The 22165-nt window shown below is 41.4% G+C and overlaps 1 protein-coding gene across 1 annotated transcript in view; it reads left to right on the forward strand.

Moving 5' to 3' along the window:
* MYO1B (myosin IB) overlaps window positions 1-22165 on the forward strand; it is a 109702-nt gene that overhangs the window by 55012 nt on the left and 32525 nt on the right. Inside the window, exons 7-13 of the mRNA XM_084265741.1 lie at window positions 2627-2690; window positions 14052-14150; window positions 14438-14541; window positions 15387-15534; window positions 16170-16288; window positions 17095-17181; window positions 17507-17572. Of these exons, the coding sequence (XP_084121867.1) occupies window positions 2627-2690; window positions 14052-14150; window positions 14438-14541; window positions 15387-15534; window positions 16170-16288; window positions 17095-17181; window positions 17507-17572 (687 nt within the window). The remainder of the gene's footprint in view (window positions 1-2626; window positions 2691-14051; window positions 14151-14437; window positions 14542-15386; window positions 15535-16169; window positions 16289-17094; window positions 17182-17506; window positions 17573-22165) is intronic.

Genomic DNA, 22165 nt, shown 5'->3' on the forward strand with positions numbered 1-22165 from the left:
GAAAGGAATGAATAATTTGGAGAAAGAACTTTCTGAAGACCATCGAGTTTGGAGAGGGCAAATACTTTCAGCAGCAATCAATATAGTTCATTTTGTGCATTCAATCATGTTCTCCTTTCCCAACGTGTTAGTAGTGCGTTATTAGAGGTCACAGAACTGTAAGGGTTGGAAGGGACCTCTGGAGATCATCTAGTCCAACCCCCCTGTCAGAGAAGGATCGCCTCAAGCAGACTGCACAGGACAGCATGCAGGGTTTTGAATACCTCCAGAGAAGGAGGCTCCACAACCTCTCTGGGCAGCCTCTTCTACCCCTCTTTTAAAAACATGTTTCATCTCCGTATCAGAAATCCCCTCGGTTTCTGATGTGGGCAGAGTTGAAAGTAAAGGAAGGGAAAAAAAAGAAGAGAAGTTGGGATGTGACAATCTGTGACTGTCTGAAAATACAATTGCAGTGCAGCTGGATTCTTTAATTTTCTGGCACTGGCGGCTTTAATGTCAGCAATTGTGTGCCTAGTAACTGGTCTGCTTAGCAGGTCAGTAGTTCTGAGTGATTTTGTCTTTCATGAAAATGCATACTTTTTTTTGGTTAAAATTGCTACTTCAGGTTCTCATTTTCTTTCTGTGGTGTTTTAAACTGTGTTCACAATGGGTTTGGGTTTCTTTTTTTGCTTATATTCTTTATAATGAACTGGTTGAATTGACGCTTTTTAGCATGAAACTGAATGTGAAATTACAGGAACTGGGAGTTGGCTCCCCTCAAATTAATAAGTGAGGCTAGAGTTGGGAAATGCAAGAGTGTGGGTACTCATCACAGTTTCCCCTGCTAAAATCAGAAGACTGAATGTCACTTCTTAGTTTGCTCGCTTGTGTGCAGAGTAATGTTGTGAGATGTGTAGACAACAGAAGACAAATTAATACACTGGGGAAGCACTGCTTTGTGAATAAAGTGAACAGAGAAAAGCCTGGGATGTCGTGGCATGAGAGAGCAGCCTTTTTTCCACATGGGTTGCTTCTCTCCCCTTCCCTTCTCATTCTCGAGGTCTGAAGTTATTGTTCCACATGGCTATGAACGCTCCTTCGACTGCTGTCATTGCCCCCACTTGTTAACAGAGCGAAAGTTCTTCATCCCAAAGTCAGGGTCAAAATTTGAGGCACTGTAGAAGATGTTTTTGATAGAAATGGTAGGAAAAAAAAAACGCAACAGCTGTCAGAGATGACGTACTACAGAAAGAAGGAGACAGCAAAGAGGTGCCAGTTGCAAACAGAAGTCTTTCCAGGACAAAGTGCAACCAACTACTATTTTGCCTTTCAAGTCCTTGCTTATAAACACAAAACTAAAAATACTTCTGGAAACATCCAGCTGGCCCACTCCTTGGGAAATTAAAATTTAATTATCCGATTTAATTCTTTATCTCAGAAATGTGAATCAGCTCAGAATTAACTTCAAACAAGAACGTACAAGTACTGTCCTGTCTAGCCTGCTTCAGCTGCCAGTGAGAAGAATAGAGCTGACATAATAGTCAAGCCAATCTTGACAAAATGCTCAGTAAATTAGAAAACATCTTTGAGGCAGTCAGTTTAAAGTGCTTGGGTCTTTTTTTTGTGTTCTGTAATGAAAATCGAGAGAGAAAGAAAACAAGAAAACTCTTCCTAAACAAGGAGGAAGAAGGAAGTATAAACATAAGGATTCTCTTTTCAATAGGTTGTTTTTGCCCTCTGCTAAGCGAGTACCAGAGCGGGGTGAGATCATTCTGTTCATGGTTTGCAGAATTTGGTTGAATTATTACTAGAAGTTTTAATCTTTCTAAACCTCCTTGCAATGTGAATTGCACTGCTTTTGCCTTTTCTGCACAGAACGACTCTCGATTTCTGTCACCGTTAAATGTAGCTGTTCCTGCACTAAATGCCTCTCATATGAATTAAAATGATGCAAAGGGCAGAGCGACCACCTGCAATGTGGAACAGAAATCAAGGAAGCACACTGCGTCAGTACAGCTAGAAACCACACTGCTTCTGCGGTGACAGTCTGTTAATTGTTGCCTCTGGTCTCCTGAGTTACGAAGCAAAGAGTTCAGTGGGAAAAATCCATCACTTTTACAAGGCAGGCACGTGCTTAGGGACAGCCACCCCATGATAACTAACAGTAATCATTGCCAGCCAGTCCTTAAAGCCTGTCTGCTTCAAGAGCGGCTGTCCTTCAACTGCCCCAAATCATGCTCTGAGATGAATTTACACCGAGACAATAAGTCTGCATGGAGGAGAATGTTCTTCCTGCGTTCTCCCATTAATGAGCAAGGCAGCAAATCTGTGGCCATGAGCATTGGTGTTCTGTTGAAGCTGTGTGTAATGCCTTTTTTCATCATATAACCTTAGAAACTGAGAAAACTGCTGGGTTGTGTTACAAACCTGATTAAGACTGTCCTCGTGCGAGTTTCTGGCTGTGATAACACAGTTGTCTTGGAAGCTCTGAATCATTTTCTGTTTTTATCAAAATTTGATGGAGTATTTTGTAGATTGCCAGACTGCTCTTTTAGCCTGTAAAAACAACCAACTAACTTCTTAAAAAATGTCTTGAGCAGTTTTTCTTAAACAGAACTTACAATCTTAAAATATGTTGCTTTCACAGGGAAAATACATGGATATTGAGTTTGATTTCAAGGGTGACCCACTTGGAGGAGTTATAAGCAACTGTAAGTATTGGTTGATTACTAGCATATTAACTTCTTAAAAAAAGGAAGATGGTTAAATAATTTAAAAGATCTGTTTGTTGTGTTTGTCTAATTGAATCTTTCTCCATTATGTGATAAATTCTGCTTTTTAATTTTACTGTTTTGGAGCTGAATAGTGTACCTTAGAGTAAGTGAACACAGGCTTGAAGAAGTAAACATGAATAATGAGAGTACTGTACTGTTTAAAAGGCACAGAGTAATGTTGTGTGGGTTCTTGTATTGTCTCTGAAGCTGGTAGCAGACGAATAAGGGCATCTGAGGGTATTTTTCTACCTGAATCCTGGGATCAGTTGTTACTTGATGGGTCATGGAATTATGGTTCTTGATGCCTGAGGTACGCTGTTTATAATTCATAAGTGATACAGAGTCTGCTGGAGATCGATATGAGGTGGGTAGGTTTATTTGGAATGAAAGTGTTCTGTCCTAATTTCAACACACCTCACAATGTAGGAAACAGTTTATCATGAGAGAAGATGAACAGCTAATGAGTTAGGGAGGCAAAGGTGGTCTCGGAGGTTATTACTTGACATGAGGATGCTGCTCTGAAATTGATAACAATTTAGGTATTTAACCAGCTCCCTGTTTGGAAGACGGAGGCTGGGAACAGAACGCCAGCCCAGGATGCTTTGACTTGTTTTCCTTTTGAGAGTTTAAATGCAGCTTTTGAAAGAAATTGCTCTTCCGTGCTATATAAAGTTGTATTTGTTTTTCTTATTTTTAAAAAAGGATGGAGGAGAGCACTAAGAAGCTATACTAGGTGTCACTGACCTAGCCTTGACTTCTCTTCCCACTCAGTCAAATTTGTTGCTGTTTCTAAAGACTGACTTTTGACTCCATTGGTATTTTACTGGTTGTGAAACAATTAGAATCATCCAAGGTGAACTGAACTCTCCTTATAGAATACAAACATTTAAAAATATGTGAACAATTTTACACATAAATACAGTTTTGGGGTTTTTTTCACAGGGCAAGCATTATTTCTGAATTAGGTCACCTTTTGGAGCAGGGCCTGAAAGAGCATGATTTTTGTGACTGAGTAGATCTTCAAACTCAAAGCAGTCACCATTTATTTCAGTGCATGTGGGTATCTATAAACTTTGACGTTTGGCAGTTGACAAAATTAGAGGACAAACGTACTGGGTGTGTTCGTTGGTAATTAAATGTGAACAAAAAGGTTCTAGTAAGCCAGCAGTGGTGTTTGTGTCTTTTTCTTTCACATTCAAACTAGACACAAAAATGAACCCTCCCCTTGTAGAGTGGGCATTCAACAGCTTGTCTTTGAAAGTAGTGCTGAGTCACCTAATTAAAGTATTGTGTCATATCAGAAGGCAATCCAAATAGTTACTCTGTAGTTTACCTGCCTTCTAAATCTTTGCATGCTGTAATTATAACATTACATGTAATTATAATGATGTGTTGACATAGGTAATCAAAGGCAGAGATATTTTTAGGTCTTCCTAAAAGATGCCTATTTTAGGCATTCTCCCTATCTTCTGACATTTAATAAGTATCTAATAGGAAAAAGATTAATTTAAATTTAAAAAAAAAATTAAATTTAAAAAAGACCCCGTTGTGGAAAAGATGTTACTCGTTGAACTATTAAACCCACCCTACTTGACAGGGTACGTCACAGGTAAATACCGAGTTCCTGTAGTTACATGTTAATATATCTCACCTTTGATTTGGTGTACACGAAATTTGATAGCCAGTGCATTTCTCTTTAAAAGAGCAATTGAATTCTGTACAGTTTTACAGCAGGTTTGCTGTCCTGCCTTAGAACTTCTTCACATGTCTGCAGCATTACACTGCAACAGAAATTCTTCTCTTGGGAGTTACCCTTCTGGAGAAACCGGGGGCTTTAATTCTTTTACACCGCTTACATTTACTCTGGTTTTAGTCAAATTTAGGATTTGTTATCTTAATTCATCAAGTAGTGCTGAAGTTTCCTATCCTTAAAAGGGAAAGTATGGTTAGTTTGTTCATAAATATTCTGTGCTTTCTGACCATCTGTTGGTTCGGTGTTAACATGATGTGAAGATGGTATCATAATATTTTGTTTGCACTTTAATAGTTGTATCTGATGAGCTCAGTTTCCAAACACCTACGAAGCTAGTGGTCTTTTTGGATCACAGCCTGTGTCACCAGGCTGTGTTTCATACTGTGAGTGGCTGGAAGCGGAGATGGTGAACATCTAGTTTATATGGGAGGCAAGAAAGGTAATGAAAACAAGCTACTAATTTTATCAGACTGGTAAAGATAAGCAGAAATCCATTATGCTAAAAGCTCGTGTTTGAAAAGGTCTGGTCTGTCCTACTCTGAAATGCTGTGAAGCTCTGGGAAAGGCGAGTCAGTCTTGCCTCTGACCCTTCACGTAGGGGCTGATGCGCTGCTGACCTTCCATTGGGCCATTCACTGTTGCCCTTCACTGAGCTCTTACTTCCTGATGACAGGGGTTAACCTACAAGTGAACCTTTCACAGGGTGGAGTTAGAGGGTGGAATTCCCCTGACAATGCAGGTCTGTCCTGTCTAGTTTGCAGTGAATGGATGTGTCCGTGGGACATAGCAGGAACTGAGAGATCTGAAAATGCATCATAAATGGAAGGGTAAAATTTGCACAGGAATAATAGAATGGAAGGGATTGTAATAGAAGAGGTTTGTATCACCTATTAAGTCCGAACTGGTATGCTCTCAAACTGAAGATAATTTGATGCTTGTCCAGTGTACAGTACATGCAGACTCCTGTACGTTACACAGCTGCTCAGAGCTTCTGTGTGCACTGATTTGTTAGGCGTTTGACATATTGCTGTATCATCATGTTCAGTCATAAAAGAAACTGAGCGTGGAAAAATTGAGATTGATGGGATTTGTGCTATCTTTAACTATACTATGTCAGTCAGGATTTTTTTCCCCTTACACTACAAAAGAGAGCTGATTTTAGGTAGCATGTGTGGTACTTGTTTGATCTTATGTCGGCAGCCACTGAGACGTGGAGGGGAACAGGAGGGTGAAGAAGGGCTGAGCTATGTGGTAAATTTGTGTTGTTCAAATCTTCCCTATATATAAGTTTTCTGTGAAGCTCCCAGCTGGTTTTCCTAAATGATGGGAGATGCTTCCTAAAGTGAGGCACACAGCCCTAAAGCTAGCTGACAACCAGCCTATCTGTTCACAAGCTGACCTGATTCATGTCTGTGGGGTTAGGAAGCCCAAATTACTCTTGTGAGCTCTTCTGATCACTAACCCCTTGCTGTATTGTCACCTGTGACTGGAGATATCCCATCCCTGTTTTGTTACAAAACCACCAGGCCTTGTCTAAAGTTACGCTGTGTATCTAAAATGCATTTACATGTGGGTAATTTGCATTTATGTTTTCTCTCACTGAATTGAATTTGAGGTGTATCCACTCATTCTGTCCTCCCACGGGGGTTTTATGGTCGCTGCTGTTGCAGTGAACACTTGTCAGTGCTTATGCGCTCAGAGAGGCTTTTTTTCAGAGCACTTGTGAAGAAAGGCGGTTGGAATGTTGGCTAATTAACTTTTTTCACCTGGGCATAATATTGCAGTAATAAATTACAGAAATCATCAGTGCTATTCTTAGTTTTCCATTTATTATATCTACCATGGTATTGGAAACGGGAACATGAGAAAGGTAGAAAAGAAACTATTTTTTTCCTGTAACTACAAAATACTATGTATTTTATGTACATTATGGGTTTTTTTTTTTTTTAAAGTAGTAAGCGCTAACTGCTGTAGTTTGTACAGCTCTAAAATTGGACTTTTTATCCACTGAGGCTGTGTCTGTCCCATATGCCAGGTGATGTTTGTGTGCACACTTGGTTCATTCGTTTTGTGTACACCACACTTTATGGTTGAAATGGTTTTGCATAATATGGTCCTAATGTTTCACACGGGCAGTTGTTTAGGCCTTTTCAAAAGCAGGGATCTCAGGATATCTTTCCTAGTTTCTCAAGTTCTCAGGTTTCACCTGTGATTTCCAGCTGAAACATAGGTAGCTTTTAGCATTAGCTGATATTTCCTCGTTTGCCGAAGCCCTTCAGGGATTTAATGATTAACGAGAAGACAGTGGTGGTGCAGGTGAAGTACAGTTTATGTAATGCCTGCTTTCGAAAAGCCATTTTTAACTGGCACAGTGTACTTAAAGTCCAAATAACAAGTGATCAAGGAAGGGCCCTGTTTCACCACCTTTTTCACAACAACATGAAACAAACCTATAAGGACTTTTGAACGCAACAACTTTTTTAAGGTACCAAACTGATGGTGATAACTTTACAACTTGTTCTTTACCACTTGTTTCTTCGTCTTAAAAGTAATTGCCTGTGTACTGAGAAATCAACAGCTTGGGCTGTTATCTTTAGTTATGTTATTAGTGTTAGTAATTTTACAGTTAGACATTATAGAAAGAGATACTAATGTTGGGGTTTTTTTAATCTTAACTTGTTCCAACATCTCCCTTGGTGTTTAACCCCCATTGCCACCATTTAAGCAATGGCCTTGACTAAATTAGGAAGTGTTAAAACAAGCAACCAACAAACAATACTAAACATTTTGATTCGCTCATTTTTAAATATCCCTTATCACTTGAGTAATCAGGATTTCACACTCGTAAAATTGTGCATTTTCACTGCATGTACTGCCCAGGTAGTCGTTTTTGTTTGATGCAATTATGGACCATTTAATTCAAAAGCATATTATTATAAACTTGATGGGGAAAATGAGAAAAAACTCCTGAGAAACCACTGCTGTATTTTCTTTTTCATCAGTGACTGGTTTTGATGACAGCTGAACAATCCAGGTACGAAAACAGATGATACAATTTAACATAATGTGGGTGTAGAGACAACCTTCCATGACTAGAAAATGTTTTGCAACTTTCGCTGAATAACTAAAGATGTCCTTGGTCGTGGCCTGGTGAAGAGAATATAAAATAAACTTTTCCAGGATTATTGAGAATGTACCAAGGTAGCATTGTGTCTGTAGTGTTTGTTTGTTTCCTTCTTGAATGTCAATTCAACTTCTAGTATACTTAGAGAAACAGAAAGATCCTGAAGTTTTCTGTGTCAGTTAAGTATGTGGGGTCAAGTAACCAAAAAGAGGTCCTGTAAATGGGTACATTTAAAGTTTGCAGAAGTATTCAGCATCAGTTTCTTTCTTTAATTATTTTTTTTGTCCTTTCATACTGAATTCAGTCAAGTGGTTTAATGGGCTGCTTACCCAGTTCTCTTGCACTTAAACCAGGGTTGTCTAGGAATAACAAATAGCTTTCAGATCCCGAGGAATGCAGATGGATTTTAAGTCATCTGAATCAATGGATATTCAAACAGTGTGATTTAAGAAGTGTTTCCAGGTTGGACCTTTCCAAAGTAATTTAATTTTTACAGTTGCTTTTATACACGTGACATGTGAAATGCTTCAGTTCAAGCAGAAACATTGTTAGATAATGCAGAAAGAGTACCTAATCCATAAATACACCATGTGTGGTTCTGTGTGTTCTCTCTAAATAATCCTGTATAGTGTCTATCTATAATTTATAAAGGCTGTATAACAAAACGTCATGTGTATCGAGTTTGGGTTTTTTTGCTTGTGTGGGTTTTCCTCAGGATGTACACCATCTGTCCACACGTACCACTGTAACCAGAATTGCCAAGTAGATGTGTGCAGAAATCTGCTGTGCCTTCTTTTTTTACTGCTCAGTCCACACAATTTGTAACTTGTACACGATCTGAGAGCGAGCACCAAAGTCGCTGGTTGTGCAGTAGTTGCTTTAAGGAAAATGTCTTTGGTCGACATGAAAATGCTAATTAGGGCAAACAAAGGGAAGAAGTTTTCTTAAGAGTAGGGCAGATGGTCTGGATCTTTTGTACCCGTCTGAGTTGAGTCTGCTTGTGGGCATAAAAGAAAAAAAGCAGAGAATGAATGCAGCTTTGAAAAGAATTGGTAACAGCTGCTTTGCTAAGGTAAATACCTGCTTTTCTGTCAGCAACTGCTTTCTGGAGCCTTTTTCCTCAACTATGAAGGCTGACAGAATATGGAATAGACTTCGGAAAGCTGACTGTTAGTTAAACTCCTGGATTCTAAAAACATATAAATAAAATAAATGGAGTAAAATCATAGAATCATAGAATTATAGGGGTTGGAAGGGACCTTGAGAGATCATCAGGTCCAACCCCCCTGCCAGAGCAGCTCCCTAGCTCATATTGCACAGATAGGCGTCCAGACGGGTCTGGAATATCTCCAGAGAAGGAGACTCCACCACCTCCCTGGGCAGCCTATTCCAGGGTTCTGTCACCCTCACTGTGAAAAAGTTCTTCCGCATGTTGGTGCAGAACTTCCTGTGCTCCAACTTGCAGCCATTGCCCCTTGTCCTGTCTCCACAGACCACTGAAAAGGGGCTGGCCAATTCCCCCTGCGTCCCATACTTCAGATATTTATAAACATTAATGAGGTCCCCCCTTAGTCTTCTTTTCTCTAGGTTGAACAGTCCCAGCTCACTCAGCCTTTCCTCATAGGGGAGATGCTCCAGGCCCTTAATCATCTTTGTAGCCCTCCTCTGGACTGTCTCCAGGAGATCCCTGTCTTTTTTATACCAGGGAGCCCAGAACTGGACACAATAGTCCAGGTGGGGCCTGACCAGGGCAGAGTAGAGGGGGAGGATCACCTCCTTCAACCTGCTGGCCACAGTCCTCCTGATGCACCCCAGGATCCCATTGGCTCTCTTAGCCACCAGGGCACACTGCTGGCTCATGGCCAACCTGTCATCAACCAGGACCCCCAGGTCCTCCTCCACAGAGCTCTTCTCCAGCAGGTCATCCCCCAGCCTGTACTGATACAAGTGGTTATTCCTTCCCAGGTGCAAGACTCTACACTTGCTTTTCTTGAACCTCATCTGGTTTCTCTCTGCCCAGCTTTCCAGCCTGTCCAGGTCTCTCTGGATGGCAGCGCAGTGTTCCTGCGTGTCAGCCACTCCTCCCAGCTTTGTATCATCAGGTACTTGCTGAGTGTGGATGCTATTCCCTCATCAAGGTCATCGATGAAGATATTGAACAGGACTGGACCCAACACCGAGCCCTGGGGAACACCGCTAGTCACAGGTCTCCAGTCAGATTCTGCTCCACTGATCTGCACCACTCTCTGAGCTCAGTCTGACAGCCAATTCTCAACCCACCTCACTGTCCACTCATCTATCCCATGTTCTCTCAGCTTTGCTATCAGGATGTCATGGGAGACAGTATCAAAAGCCTTGCTGAAGTCAAGGTAGATGACATCCACTGCTCTCCCTCCATCTACCGAGCCGGTGATGATATCATAGAAGGCTATGAAATTTGTCGAGCACGATCTCCCCTCGGTGAATCCATGCTGACTACTCCTCATGACCTTCTTCTCTTCCAACTGCTTGGAGATGGCATCCAGAACAAGCTGTTCTATCACCTTTCCAGGTGAGGCTGAGTGGCCCATAGTTACTGGGATCCTCCTTCTTGCCCTTTTTAAAGACCGGAGTGACATTGGCTATCCTCCAGTCTTCAGGCACTTCTGTTCTCCAAGACCTGTTGAAGATGATAGAGAGTGGCTCAGCAATCACTTCTGCCAGCTCCCTCAGGACACGTGGATACATCCCATACGGGCCCATGGATTTATGTGTGTTAATCCCTTTGAGACGCTCCTGGACCAGCCCCACCTCAACCAGAGGGAAGGTCTTCATTTCCCAAACTCTATTACTTTCTTCCAGTGTCTGTGGGTCCCGAGGGACCTTTGAAGTGAAGACCGAGGCAAAGAAGGCATTCAGTATCTCCATCTTCTCAGGATCCCCGTTACCGGGACACCTGCCTCATTCAGCAAGGGACCCACATTATCCCTGGTCATCCTCTTACTATTCACATATCTAAAAAAACCCTTTTTATTATCCTTTATGTCTCTTGCCAGTTTCAATGCCTTTAGCCTTCCTAGTTGCACCCCTACAGTCCCTGACAACATTCCTATATTCTTCCCAGGTGCTCAGACCCTTTTTCCACAGTTCATCAACCTTCTGCTTCCCTTTGAGTTCACTCATTAGCTCCCTGCTCATCCACACAGGTCTTCTGCCTTTCTTTCCTGATTTCTTGCTCAAAGGGATGCACCGGTCCTGGGCTTGGAAGAAGCACTGTTTAAACGCTACCCAGCTCCCACAGGCTCCCTTACCTTCTAACAGTGTAGCCCACAGAATAGTTCCTATTAGGCTGCAGAAGAGATCAAAGTTTGCTCTTCTAAAATTCAGGGTAGCTATCCTACGTTTTGGCTTGCTTCTTCTACTCAGGATCTTGAACTCTACCATTTCATGGTCACTTTGTCCCAAGCTGCCCCCGACCTTCACTTTCCCAATGAGTCCCTCCTTGTTGGTAAAAACAAGGTCCAGTACCCGCCGTCCCCTTGTAGGTTCCTGCACCATCTGTAGCAGGAAATTGTCTTCTACACACTGCAGAAATTGTCTAGACTGCATACGAATGGCCCTGTTGCTTGTCTCCTAAGACAGTTATTCTTCTAACTTAACTGATTTCACATATGCTCAAGAAACTGTTTGTTAGATGTGCTGAAGGCATGCATGTAATTAGAAGAAGGCTTACATATAGTATTTTTGCCACGATATGTAAGCTCAGCTTTTATGACAGCATTTGAGTAAATTTATATATACAAACTGCATTGCCTCAATATCCTTTGAAAATACAGCCGCTTCCTGAAGTGTGTGTAGCCACCACAGGAGCCAAAGCTGTTTGTTTCTTTAGGATTAAATCTGGTTCCAACACTTCACTGGAGAACCTTCACAGCCAGTGTGCCTCTCAACTGCACGGTGCTCACCTTGTCTTTCTCAGGCCATATTTTTGCTTGTATGGCCAACTGGCCTCTCCCTTGGAGTTAGGAGTTTAAAATGAGGGAGGATCAGGTGTCTGTTAGGTACAGGGTGATGCCGAGTTTGGACCACAGCTCAAGGTGAAGTCAGAGGTAGAGAGGTTGCATGCTAGGGTGATGGTGAGAATGGTGCCTTCTTACCTGTGCCTTTCTGACTTAGCATCAAATGTCAGGTGTTAGTCATCTGTCATCTAAAACAAAACCGAAAAAAGGTAATAAAATGGAAAAAGAGTGAGATTCCCTAACCTGCTCCATCCCAGCATAATGTGAGCTGCTGGTGAATGGGGCAGCCACTTGTTTGGGTGTATCTGTACTTGTCATCTGGCATGTGCAAAACTTCCTGGTGCTGAAACAGAGCCGCTGTGGAAGGACAGAGGCTGTGGGGTTATGGAGTTATGAAAACACAATTGTATGTTCAAATACAAAGTTCTGATGGGATCACACATTGTGTTTGATGGTGAGGAGGTATTCGTCTTCATGCAGTCTTCACTGGCCCTCTCAGAGGCTCTGCTTGGTGGGAGCTGTGTGTGCTGTCACAAGCTGCGCTGGTTACAGTTCTTCTCTTGGGCAGTTGCATGTTTGTGGAATAACATAGTTCAGCTGGTCTGTCAATGATTTGAAGCTTGCTCTGCTATAAGCTAAGCAGAATATTAATAATACTGTTGGAATTCTGTTACTGTTGTCACTGACTAATTATTAGAGCAGAACTCCATTTTTGAATCTGACTTGCTGTAGCTGGTTTGGAGGAGGGCCTTCTCAGGCTTATATAACATTGTGGGTTGAAGTTTGCTCTTTGGCTTCTGATCCACGAGAAGGGGTGTAAGCTTAGGAAATTACAGTGAGTAAGGCAGGCGCAGCGTGCTGCCTGTAGCTAGTGAAAATATGAGTACCTTCTGTTGTGTTCCTCCGTGCTCCTGGGTTGGTGGAGCCAACCCCAGGGCAAACACTCCCTCTTGGGCTAAGCCCTGGCGTACCAGGAGGCCAGTGAAGCCCGGGGGGCTGCAACCTGGCATGCTGGCATCCACTCCCCAGCTGCCTCCCTGTGGTGGGCCTGGAGCGGGCTTTGCAGCACGAGGGTGGCAGGAAAGTTGGAGCTGTTTACAAGGGTGTAAAGGGATAGGGCGAGAGGGCACAGCGCTAAACTAAAAGAGGGAAGATTTAGATTTGATATTAGGAAAAAATCCTTCCCTGCAAGGGTGTGAGGCCCTGGCACAGGGTGCCCAGAGAAACTGTGGCTGCCCCTGAATCCCTGCCAGGGATCAAGGCCAGGTTGGATGGGGCTTTGGGCAGCCTGGGCTAGCAGAGGGTGTCCCTGTCTGTGGCTGGGGAACTAGATGGGCTTTGAGGTCTCTGCCCACCCAAATTGATCTGTGATTCTGTGATTGTAATTCATCTCACTGAATATAATTAGCTTAAGAGAAACTGGATACTGGGAACTGTGGGTGCTGCTATCTGGAAAAATGGTGTGGAGCAATCGTGTGTAACCGAGAAAAGAGGGAAAAACTTTTTTTTACAAAACCAGCGAGTGACACTGATACCTGTTCAGAGGTTCTCTTATCCCTCTGCACACTCCCAGTGCACTGGGAACCACAGCCTTTCAGTGGACCACAGGCTGAACAACCTTTGCATTGTCACCTCCATAGGAAATAATGATGTAGAGTCTGAAGTGTTGCAGTGTACTGTATGTCAGTCTGCCCAGATACCTACCTTTATTCTTAAGGCTTAGAAATGTGCCCAACACTAATGGCTGTGGATGAAGCAATCTTCCTGCTACATCAGTGCAGTGATACTTTCAAAGCGTTGTATTTTATTTCACTTAAAATGTCTTATGATGGTGCTTCTGTCAGTCCCATTAGGAATTATTTCATAGTCTGATGCATGTGAGGATCACAAAGGGCTACATGATTATTCAGCTTGAATTCTTTATCTGACATCCCCCTCTCATTTACCTATCTCTGATGTGCTTAGTCTTATAACATTTCAGTTCTTTTCAAAACTTCAGCCACTCAATCGTTCTCACAAAATCTTCATTTTGTGGTGGTACCGTGAATCAGTCGATGCCTTTCGAGCACATTGCCTCCCTGGTCTGAGTTTTCTTTGTAACTCATAGACTGTGGTGTTTAGAAATCTGCCAGGCTTATTTGAGAAACCTGTGGTAGCTTGATATCACAGAATTGTAGGAGTTGGAAGGGACCTCAAGAGATCATCGGGTCCAACCCCCCTGCCAGAGCAGGCTCCTTAGCACATATTGCACAGATAGGCGTCCAGACGGGTTGAGATAAGGTTTGTGCCTGCCATTTATCATGTAATTTGCTGATGATAATATAAAGCAATGAAGTAGAAAACAATTGGGGATCATATTCATATTAATGTGTTTTGCCTCAACAATCTTTTCCTGACCTGTGAGATATTGTGTGTTTGTTTAGATCTGCTGGAGAAGTCTCGTGTCGTTAAGCAGCCAAGAGGTGAAAGAAACTTCCACATTTTCTACCAGATACTGTCTGGTGCATCAGAAGACTTCCTCTGTAAGCATTACCCTTCTGCCATTTTCGTTTTATGTTGAATGTACTGTTCCCTGCATATCTTCTTTTATTGGAAATGTGACATTGACTTGTTCTGTAAATTACTGGTGGTAGCGGCATTAGTAATACCTGAAGTAAAGATATTCTTACTCAGGAGGTTTATAATTAAAAGATCTTTAAAGGAAACTTAATTCTACTAATAATGACAGCTCTTGACAATACTGGTTCTGGGATAAAAGAGCTACTAACAAGCATGCTGTTACTAATGATATTTTTATGTGATTTATTAGGCAAACTCAAACTGGAGCGGGACTTCAGCAGATACAACTACCTGGGCCTTGATTCTGCCAAAGTGAATGGAGTGGATGATGCTGCCAACTTCAGGACAGTTAGGGTGAGAAGTAACAGGGCTTGGGCATAAGCAGCGAAAGGGCTCGATGTTGCTGCTGAGCTCCTGTGCCCTGCACCTGGCTGTTTGCGCTGGGCTGGGAAGGCCATCTTTTCAGAGTCATTTTCAGAGCGCTATGTATGCAGTCTTCATGCAAAGGTATAGTTGGTTTGCACAGGCAAGCTTAGGTACCAATGGAAAATACGAGGAATCAGCTTTCTGGAGTGTTCCAGTGGGAATGTAGAAAAGGCATCAAAAATTAAAAGAGGAAGAAGGGGCAGGTGGAAGCCCAGACCCCTTGATCAGCCTACGGGAAGGTTTATATTGTGCAGCTGCCTATGACAGCAAGGGCTGAGGTTCATGACCCAGGTGATGGTGACCAAGTCAAAAGGAAGACAGGGCTGGGATGGTTCTCAAGATGATTCAGTGTAGTGGTTTTGCCTGATTGCTTTCAGGGACAAGAAGAATAGAGTTACCCAGTGTCCGCAGCTTTGGATTCTAAAAGTTACTGGCTTATAGAGTAACAGCATGAACTGAGAAGACAGCAGTACCTGGTCATTTGACTGTGAAAAATTGGGTTGGGTTATGAACTAAATTAAGTGGCTAAAAAAAGAAAGTACTGCATTTCAGAAAGCCATAAACTGAAGCCCAAGAAGGGGACTGGACTAACATGTCAGCTCAGTTACCAGATCTTTGTTAACTCTTACTTATCTAAGCATAGTAATTACATCATATTCTTTTCTGTAGCAAAACATTTTTAGTTTATGCTAACAGAGATGAATAGGGAATTTTGCAAGTATCATCTGTTTAAATGTATATCCTCTTGTCTCATCATTTTATTCCCTTTCCAGAATGCAATGCAGATTGTTGGGTTTATGGATCATGAAACACAGTCTGTTTTTGAAGTGGTGGCAGCCGTTCTGAAATTGGGCAATATTGAATTTAAGCCTGAATCTCGCGTGAATGGCCTTGATGAAAGTAAAATCAAAGATAAAAATGGTAAGATGAGAGTAGTAATGGGAAAAAAAAAAAAGACTAATTTGTCTGAAGTCATTCTTAATGCAGTATCCTTACAGATGAACTAAATTAGATTATTTCCAAAACTCACCCACAGGCAAATATGGGTTGCATTTGGTGCAATTTCAATTGCTCTGATTGAAATTTTATAAAAAGATTATTTTCTTTTTTCCACTTTATTAACACTTTCTTCTGAAATGGCAAATGGTGCTGTGCATTTCTATAATTGCTTGGTTATTCTGCAGGGGAAGCTTTTTGTTCTTTTGTAGTAGGGTGTCTCTGCCTGTAATGTCAGATGTGTTTGGTCCTGGTTTTGCAGTTGATATGTTTTGAAAATTCATTTATTTTTGTCGTGAAAAGTAGTCTGCGATGAATGGAAGAAAAATTTCCTTACAAAACTAACCAAATAGAAAGTGCTTTAGAAATCAATAACGTTGTGCGTATTTTTAACAACTTTGCTTAGCAGAGTAAGGGTGAGAGTGTGGATGGGGATGTTTCTGTTGAAGATAACCTGCTTTGGGAGGGTACTAAACTACTTAAAAGGTAGTAGTTCAGAGGAAGAAAAAGCAATGATGTGAAAGGTGAAATTATATTTGTACTCTCCTTTTTCATGCTAGAACTCAAGGAAATCTGCGAGTTGACGGGTATAGACCAGTCTGTATTGGAAAGAGCTTTCAGCTTCCGAACTGTTGAAGCCAAGCAAGAGAAAGTTTCTACAACACTAAACGTGGCTCAGGTAAAAAAAAAAAAAGGTGTCCTGGTTTTACAGGAAAGAATTGTTTTCAATGATAATTTATTCTCCATGACTAAAACAGGAATGACCAAATAAAACCTGCAATTAATAGGCTATGCTGAATGAAACGCATCACTAGAATAAGTGTGGGTTTTCTTCGGTGGTTTCGAAGTGTTTAAATATACTGGATGTTTTAATGTGTGAATTATCTCAAATGGGGAATAGGGAAAAAGCCAAAAAGTTGCAGAGAATGCAAAAATAAACCAGTTCTGCCCAAAATACATGTTGAAAGTATTGTAACAGACTGTTTTCATTTAGAGCAGCTGGTGTAATTTCATTTGAGTCTTATGCCCTGGGCTGCAGAAAAAGTTTTGCTGCCAGTGTAACTTTATGTTTCTGTAACGCTGCAGAGCCAGTGTGATTGCTACCTGTGTCCCATCAGCTCAGGCTAGCAGGAATGTTGTTTCCCTAACCGCAGCTGTTTAAGTCCCTTTTCTTAGGATTAGGACAGGGGATGTGAGTCTTTAGAGGATATCCAGATGAGCAGGAAGGGAGTTGAAGTGTCTTGGTTGTGGCTGCGGTTCCAGCCAGGCTGCAGCCAGGAAGGCAGAGGGGTGCACCCGCAAGTTGATGCTGCTGCCAGTGTCCTGGCACCCCTGGTCTGGCTTGGGTGCCTGCTTAGACAGAGGCGTTGCTGCCTGAGCTGGTCTCATTCTGGTCGTAGCACCCGTAAAATACATCCATAACATAAAAAGTTTGGGATTAGCCCATTATGTATAACATAATTCTTTTTTTTTTTTCCTGTTTAGGCTTATTACGCCCGTGATGCTCTGGCCAAAAATTTATACAGTCGACTGTTCTCTTGGCTCGTTACCAGAATCAACGAGAGCATTAAGGTATTGTTTTGTGGCTGTAAAAAAACCCCACCAAAAATAGAAATCTTTTTGATTAAAGTAGACAGTAAAACTGTGTTTGATGGTTTCATTTTTCTGGTTATACAGTTACACTTGTTATAGGTGAATAACTATCACAGATCCACAGATCGCTGTCTGCTCTGGGTTTAAGCTTATGAAAATATTTGTTTTAAGTACATTTTGGGAAACCAAACTTAACAGTTGACAGAATTTGACATTCTGCTTTTGAGATACATTAGCTGTCTTAATTCCCAAGTATGAAATGTACAGATGACTACCTCAGTGTTTTTTGTTTTGTTTTTTTAAGGCACAAACAAAAGTGAGAAAGAAGGTAATGGGGGTGCTGGACATCTATGGCTTTGAAATTTTTGAGGTAAGACCTTTATGGTGGTAAACATTTCATGTGAGAGCTGTTATTAAAGCTTAATAGAGTAGTTCATGAATTTGTAATCTGAAATTTGAATCAAGTGTGTTATTCCTGACAAAACCACTATAAATGTAACACAAAGAGAAATGTCTTAGCATGTCTGGCAACTGAAACAAAAAATTACGAACTGAAACAAAAAATTACGAAAAACTTGTGTTTTTGCACGATAGGTAAATAAATATTTATGATGAGTAAACTAAATGTATTTTGTTGTGACACACACACTGAGCATAAGAAAAGCTCTGGCAGTGTCACTTCTGCCTTGAGGCATTTTGTGGATGTCTTTGAACAATCTTTGCAGCCTTTAAAAACCACAACAAAACTATACATCTTTTTCCTGTTGAAATTAAACAAGGAATTATATTCCGTTTCATCTTGTTTCTCTTAAATAATCTGTATTGATTCCTAGCTAACAATCTGTGGCTCCCTGCTGTTTGTTTTTGGTAGTATTTTTAGACTGGTGGTATTTTGAAAGAAAAACTATTGTCGAGGAATTTTTAATTGGATTAGAGAACACCAGGGAGAGGGAGTTTTCATAAATCTTATTCTGACAGTTTATTTGAAGAGATTTATAGATCTTGGTTGGAATCTGTATAGTGTTTAAACTAGAAATGCAACTGGGGAGAAAAATCAGTAGAAAGTGTGTGCTCCTTACCCACTTCCCCCTAGAAAATCCAGGGAGTTTGTTTAAACTGTGTAGAAGATGGAAATAATCCAGCAGGGAGTAATTACACGTGGGAGGGTGGTGTAAGTCTTGTTTCAGAAGCACAACATCAAAGTATGTGCAAATCATAATACTTCTCGGAAGAGGAAAACAAAGCTGATACTTGCTTCAGGGTGTCACGAAGCTGGGTTGTACTGTTTGCATTAAACATAAGAGCATATTTATGAAAATATATTGTGAGCAGTCAGGTGGCTCAATGAAGTGACAGATCTCTTTGGAGCTGGTCCCTGGCCTACCTTCAGAAAGCTGGACACTGGGATGGTACTGCTGGCATCTTCAGGCAGGACTCTAGTTTTCACTAGCTCTTTCTATTATGTAAAGAGTAAAGAAACCCAGATTTATGATTCTGAAAGATCCCACGCTTCACCTTCTGATGACAATAGCAGTCTTGATCTATTACATGTGATTTGAAACTTAGATAAATGAGATTTTTTAATCTGTTTTTTGAAAGATTATTTACTGTCCACTGCAATTTCTACAATTTTCTCTAATATAAGATGAGGTTAATTTGCAAAGCGACTGGAGGTTTCTTGACAGTTAACAAAGGAAAGATACTGGAGTATTGATAATGCTGGCATATGCTCTTTTGGGTTTCCACTAGTATTTTTGTCAAGGACAAACCCCGCTTTTCAGTCAAACCCAAAATCTATCCAAGGAAGCAGATTTAAGGACTGGGCTGTCCAAAAATTCAGATTAGGGAATTTAAATCTATCGATAATCCTCAGCCTCTGTGGGTTTGGCAGATGTCAACAGCAAGCTTGGCTAAACAAACCCCAAAATAGGTGCTGTAAAGCTGTGTTTATTTTTGAATCCTGCCATGCCCTTTGTGGTAAGCTGTGTGCTGGGACTGAATGTTTTGAAAATGAAACACTGAAATTTTGGGTGTCTCTGTGTGGATTGCTTATGGGCAAGGATTTAGGGACTAGGATTAGTGTGAAAATGCAGTCTAAAGGATCAGGTTAGATGTGTAATGCAGCTGGAGCCCGAGCGATGGGTTGAAGCCCGACACTAATTGCTCCAAGTATGTTTATCCACATTTTTGAAAAGATGCATGCATAGTCAGTTTGCAGTCTAGCCTGTGATTTGAGATGGGGCAGGGATGGTGATTGGTGGCACTGGGAATTTCAGAACCAGCTCTATTGCAGACCTCCTGGGGTAGGTTTAGGGCTGGTCCCATTTTATTCCATGTTTGATTCTGTATTTTTGGGCAAAAGTGGTTTCTGCGTCTCTGCTAAATGTTGGGGTAGGGTTGTGGATGGACTGGGGTTTATGGCAAAGAAATGAAGGCTGTATGAAGCAGATGGCTGAGGGCCTGGCAGGTTTCAACAGAGGTGAGCAGAAGACTCATTATGTTTAGTTTGGACATTCGATGTTGCCGTGTATGTTTCCTGTGCAGAGGAGGGCTTAGGTATGTAAAAATCAATGTCATGGAGCAGGTGTGAGCGTTTCATCCTGCCTAGCCTTCAGAGATAAAAATGCCTGTCTCTGCTAGTTGTCTTTAAGGCTCTATTCTGAATTTTCAGGCACCACTGTGTAGGGTTGTCCATATGAGGAAGCTAATGATTTGGAGTGCAGTTTTACAAAAGTTAAGGCTGCCAAACAAGGCTTATTCTTGAAGTTTGCCAGGCCTGGAGAAGACAGTTTGTAGTGTGAATGCTTTCTGTTCCGTCCCTTGGCGGAGCAGTTCGTTCCATGTGCTGTAGCCTGATGAGAAGTGCAGATGCACAAGGGAGAGAGCTGCAAAAGTAAAGGCTGCAGAAAGAGAGGGACCATCTCTGGCCCTCAGGCATCTACTCAGGGTTGATCCAAGGTGATGTGAACGCCTTGTCTTTGGGGACAGCATCTCACCAACTCTTTTTGCTTCATACACGAGAGCGTGCAAAGACGTGACAGCATCCATCACATTCTGCATAATATGTGCAGTAAATAAAAATGCCACCAGCAAAAGAGACAAGCCACCCAACAGTCTACCCAGGTCCCTTTCTCACAGTCTGTGATGCACTTTGGTAGTGCTTTTATTTATATATGGCAATTAGCTTGTCTGTTGTGTGTAGAAGTCCCTTGCGGTGATGGAAAGAAGCTTGGTCATATGATATGATTAAACTGTCACCTGGACATTGATAAAATGCAGTTTTGTTATATTAACATTTATAGTTGTGGTAATTATCTGGTTTTAGAGGGAGGAATCCCAGTAGGGCGGAGTAAACGCTGAAAATACATTTCTGAGATGTTTAAGGCATGAAAAAATTGCAGAGATATTTCCACTTTTACCGTAAACGTATAGTACAGCTTGGTCCAGGTGCTGAGTAGTTGCTTTGCCTTTTTCAATTGTGTTTGTTGGATAAAGGAAATTACAGTTGCAGAGTATGCTGAGCTTTTAGAGACTGGTGCTGGCCCAGAGGCTTCTTCTTCCTCCCAAGGGTGATTTTACTGGAGAAGGGACTAGTTATTTGCTAGAAATAAGATTTAATAGAGAGGAAAAAAAAAAGCATATGGAGAAAATGGGCTTCTTAGGATCTTTTATCTTTATCATTTAATATTTTTTTCATCCTTTGACGCTCTAGGGACCCCTTCTTCATGTCTTGACTTCAGCTCAGACTCAGCCATGGATTTCTGTTCTTGTGGTAGTTGCCTTAATCTCCTAGGCTGTAATTTCTAGACACCTTTTCTACACACTACCTTGCAATAGATTTCCTTTTCAAAATTGTTCAACTCTTTTCTGATACCCTTCAATATATCATATAGGAGGGCAGTGCCCAAATGCGCACACCCCACCCTCTCTTCAGTCAGCTTGCATAGGGTAAAGCACAATCTAGCGTGAAAGAGAACTGAATTCTTAAACTATAATTGGTCAACTACATCTGCTGGCAGCCATTGCAGAAGAGTGGAGCTTTACAGAGGGGGACCCTTGGTTGTGCTCCTAGGTGCTGTGGAGATTTTAACATACAGTTAAAGCAATAATTTCCTTAAGTGCTAGAGCACTCAGGAGCAGACGTGCATCCAAGGAAGTTAATCACCATTTAATTAATCACATTATAATGTAAGCATTTAGAGAGGCTTATTTTGCGAAAGGCGGGTTTATGAATTAAATCCCTTTGGCTGGCTGTTTCCAGCAGAGGAAATGTTTGAAAAGCTGCAGCAAATAGATACAGATGCACCGCTTTGGCTTGTGAGGGGAACGCGTTGCCCTACAGCAGCTGCTCTGTCTCCTTAGAGGAGTGGATATGATTACATAGTAGGTTTTTGCCTGTTTGTAACTCCTGTTGCTCTGGGACTGTAATTTATCAGGTTGAGTTAGTTGAAGTGATTCTACCTGGGTTTCCCCATGGATCACACATGCATGGGGTGCACTGAGTTCACCGAAGTTTTCTTGCCCTTTTTACCTCCAAATTTGTTTGGACCCATGTGCCTGGACACCACAGCTGAGAACAGGATGGATTTCAGGGTGGCCGTAGCATAAGTAAGGGCTGAAGTTGGGTGTGGATTATCCCTGAAGCTTTGGCATATAATATTTCTTGCTTCCATTCAGTACCCTGAAACACAGTTTGATTACATGTGCATGCAATACCTATAGTTAAACTATGCGCTTCTCTAGTTCCTTGCCTATAGAGATATTTGGACAAAAGCACAGAGCTTATTCTAGTTTACATGAGATATTTTTCATTTAAGTTTGATTACTTGAATGTTTTTATATGTGAACAGAAAAGTAAAAGAAATATTGGTAACATCTTCATTAACTTTTCAGAAAAATTCAAAGATCTTTATCACATGTATCACATCACTTTCTAGGCTAAAAATAGTGTCTTAAAATTTTC

This window comes from Gallinula chloropus (assembly GCF_964237585.1).
Source record: "Gallinula chloropus genome assembly, chromosome: 5".
NCBI lineage: Eukaryota > Metazoa > Chordata > Aves > Gruiformes > Rallidae > Gallinula > Gallinula chloropus.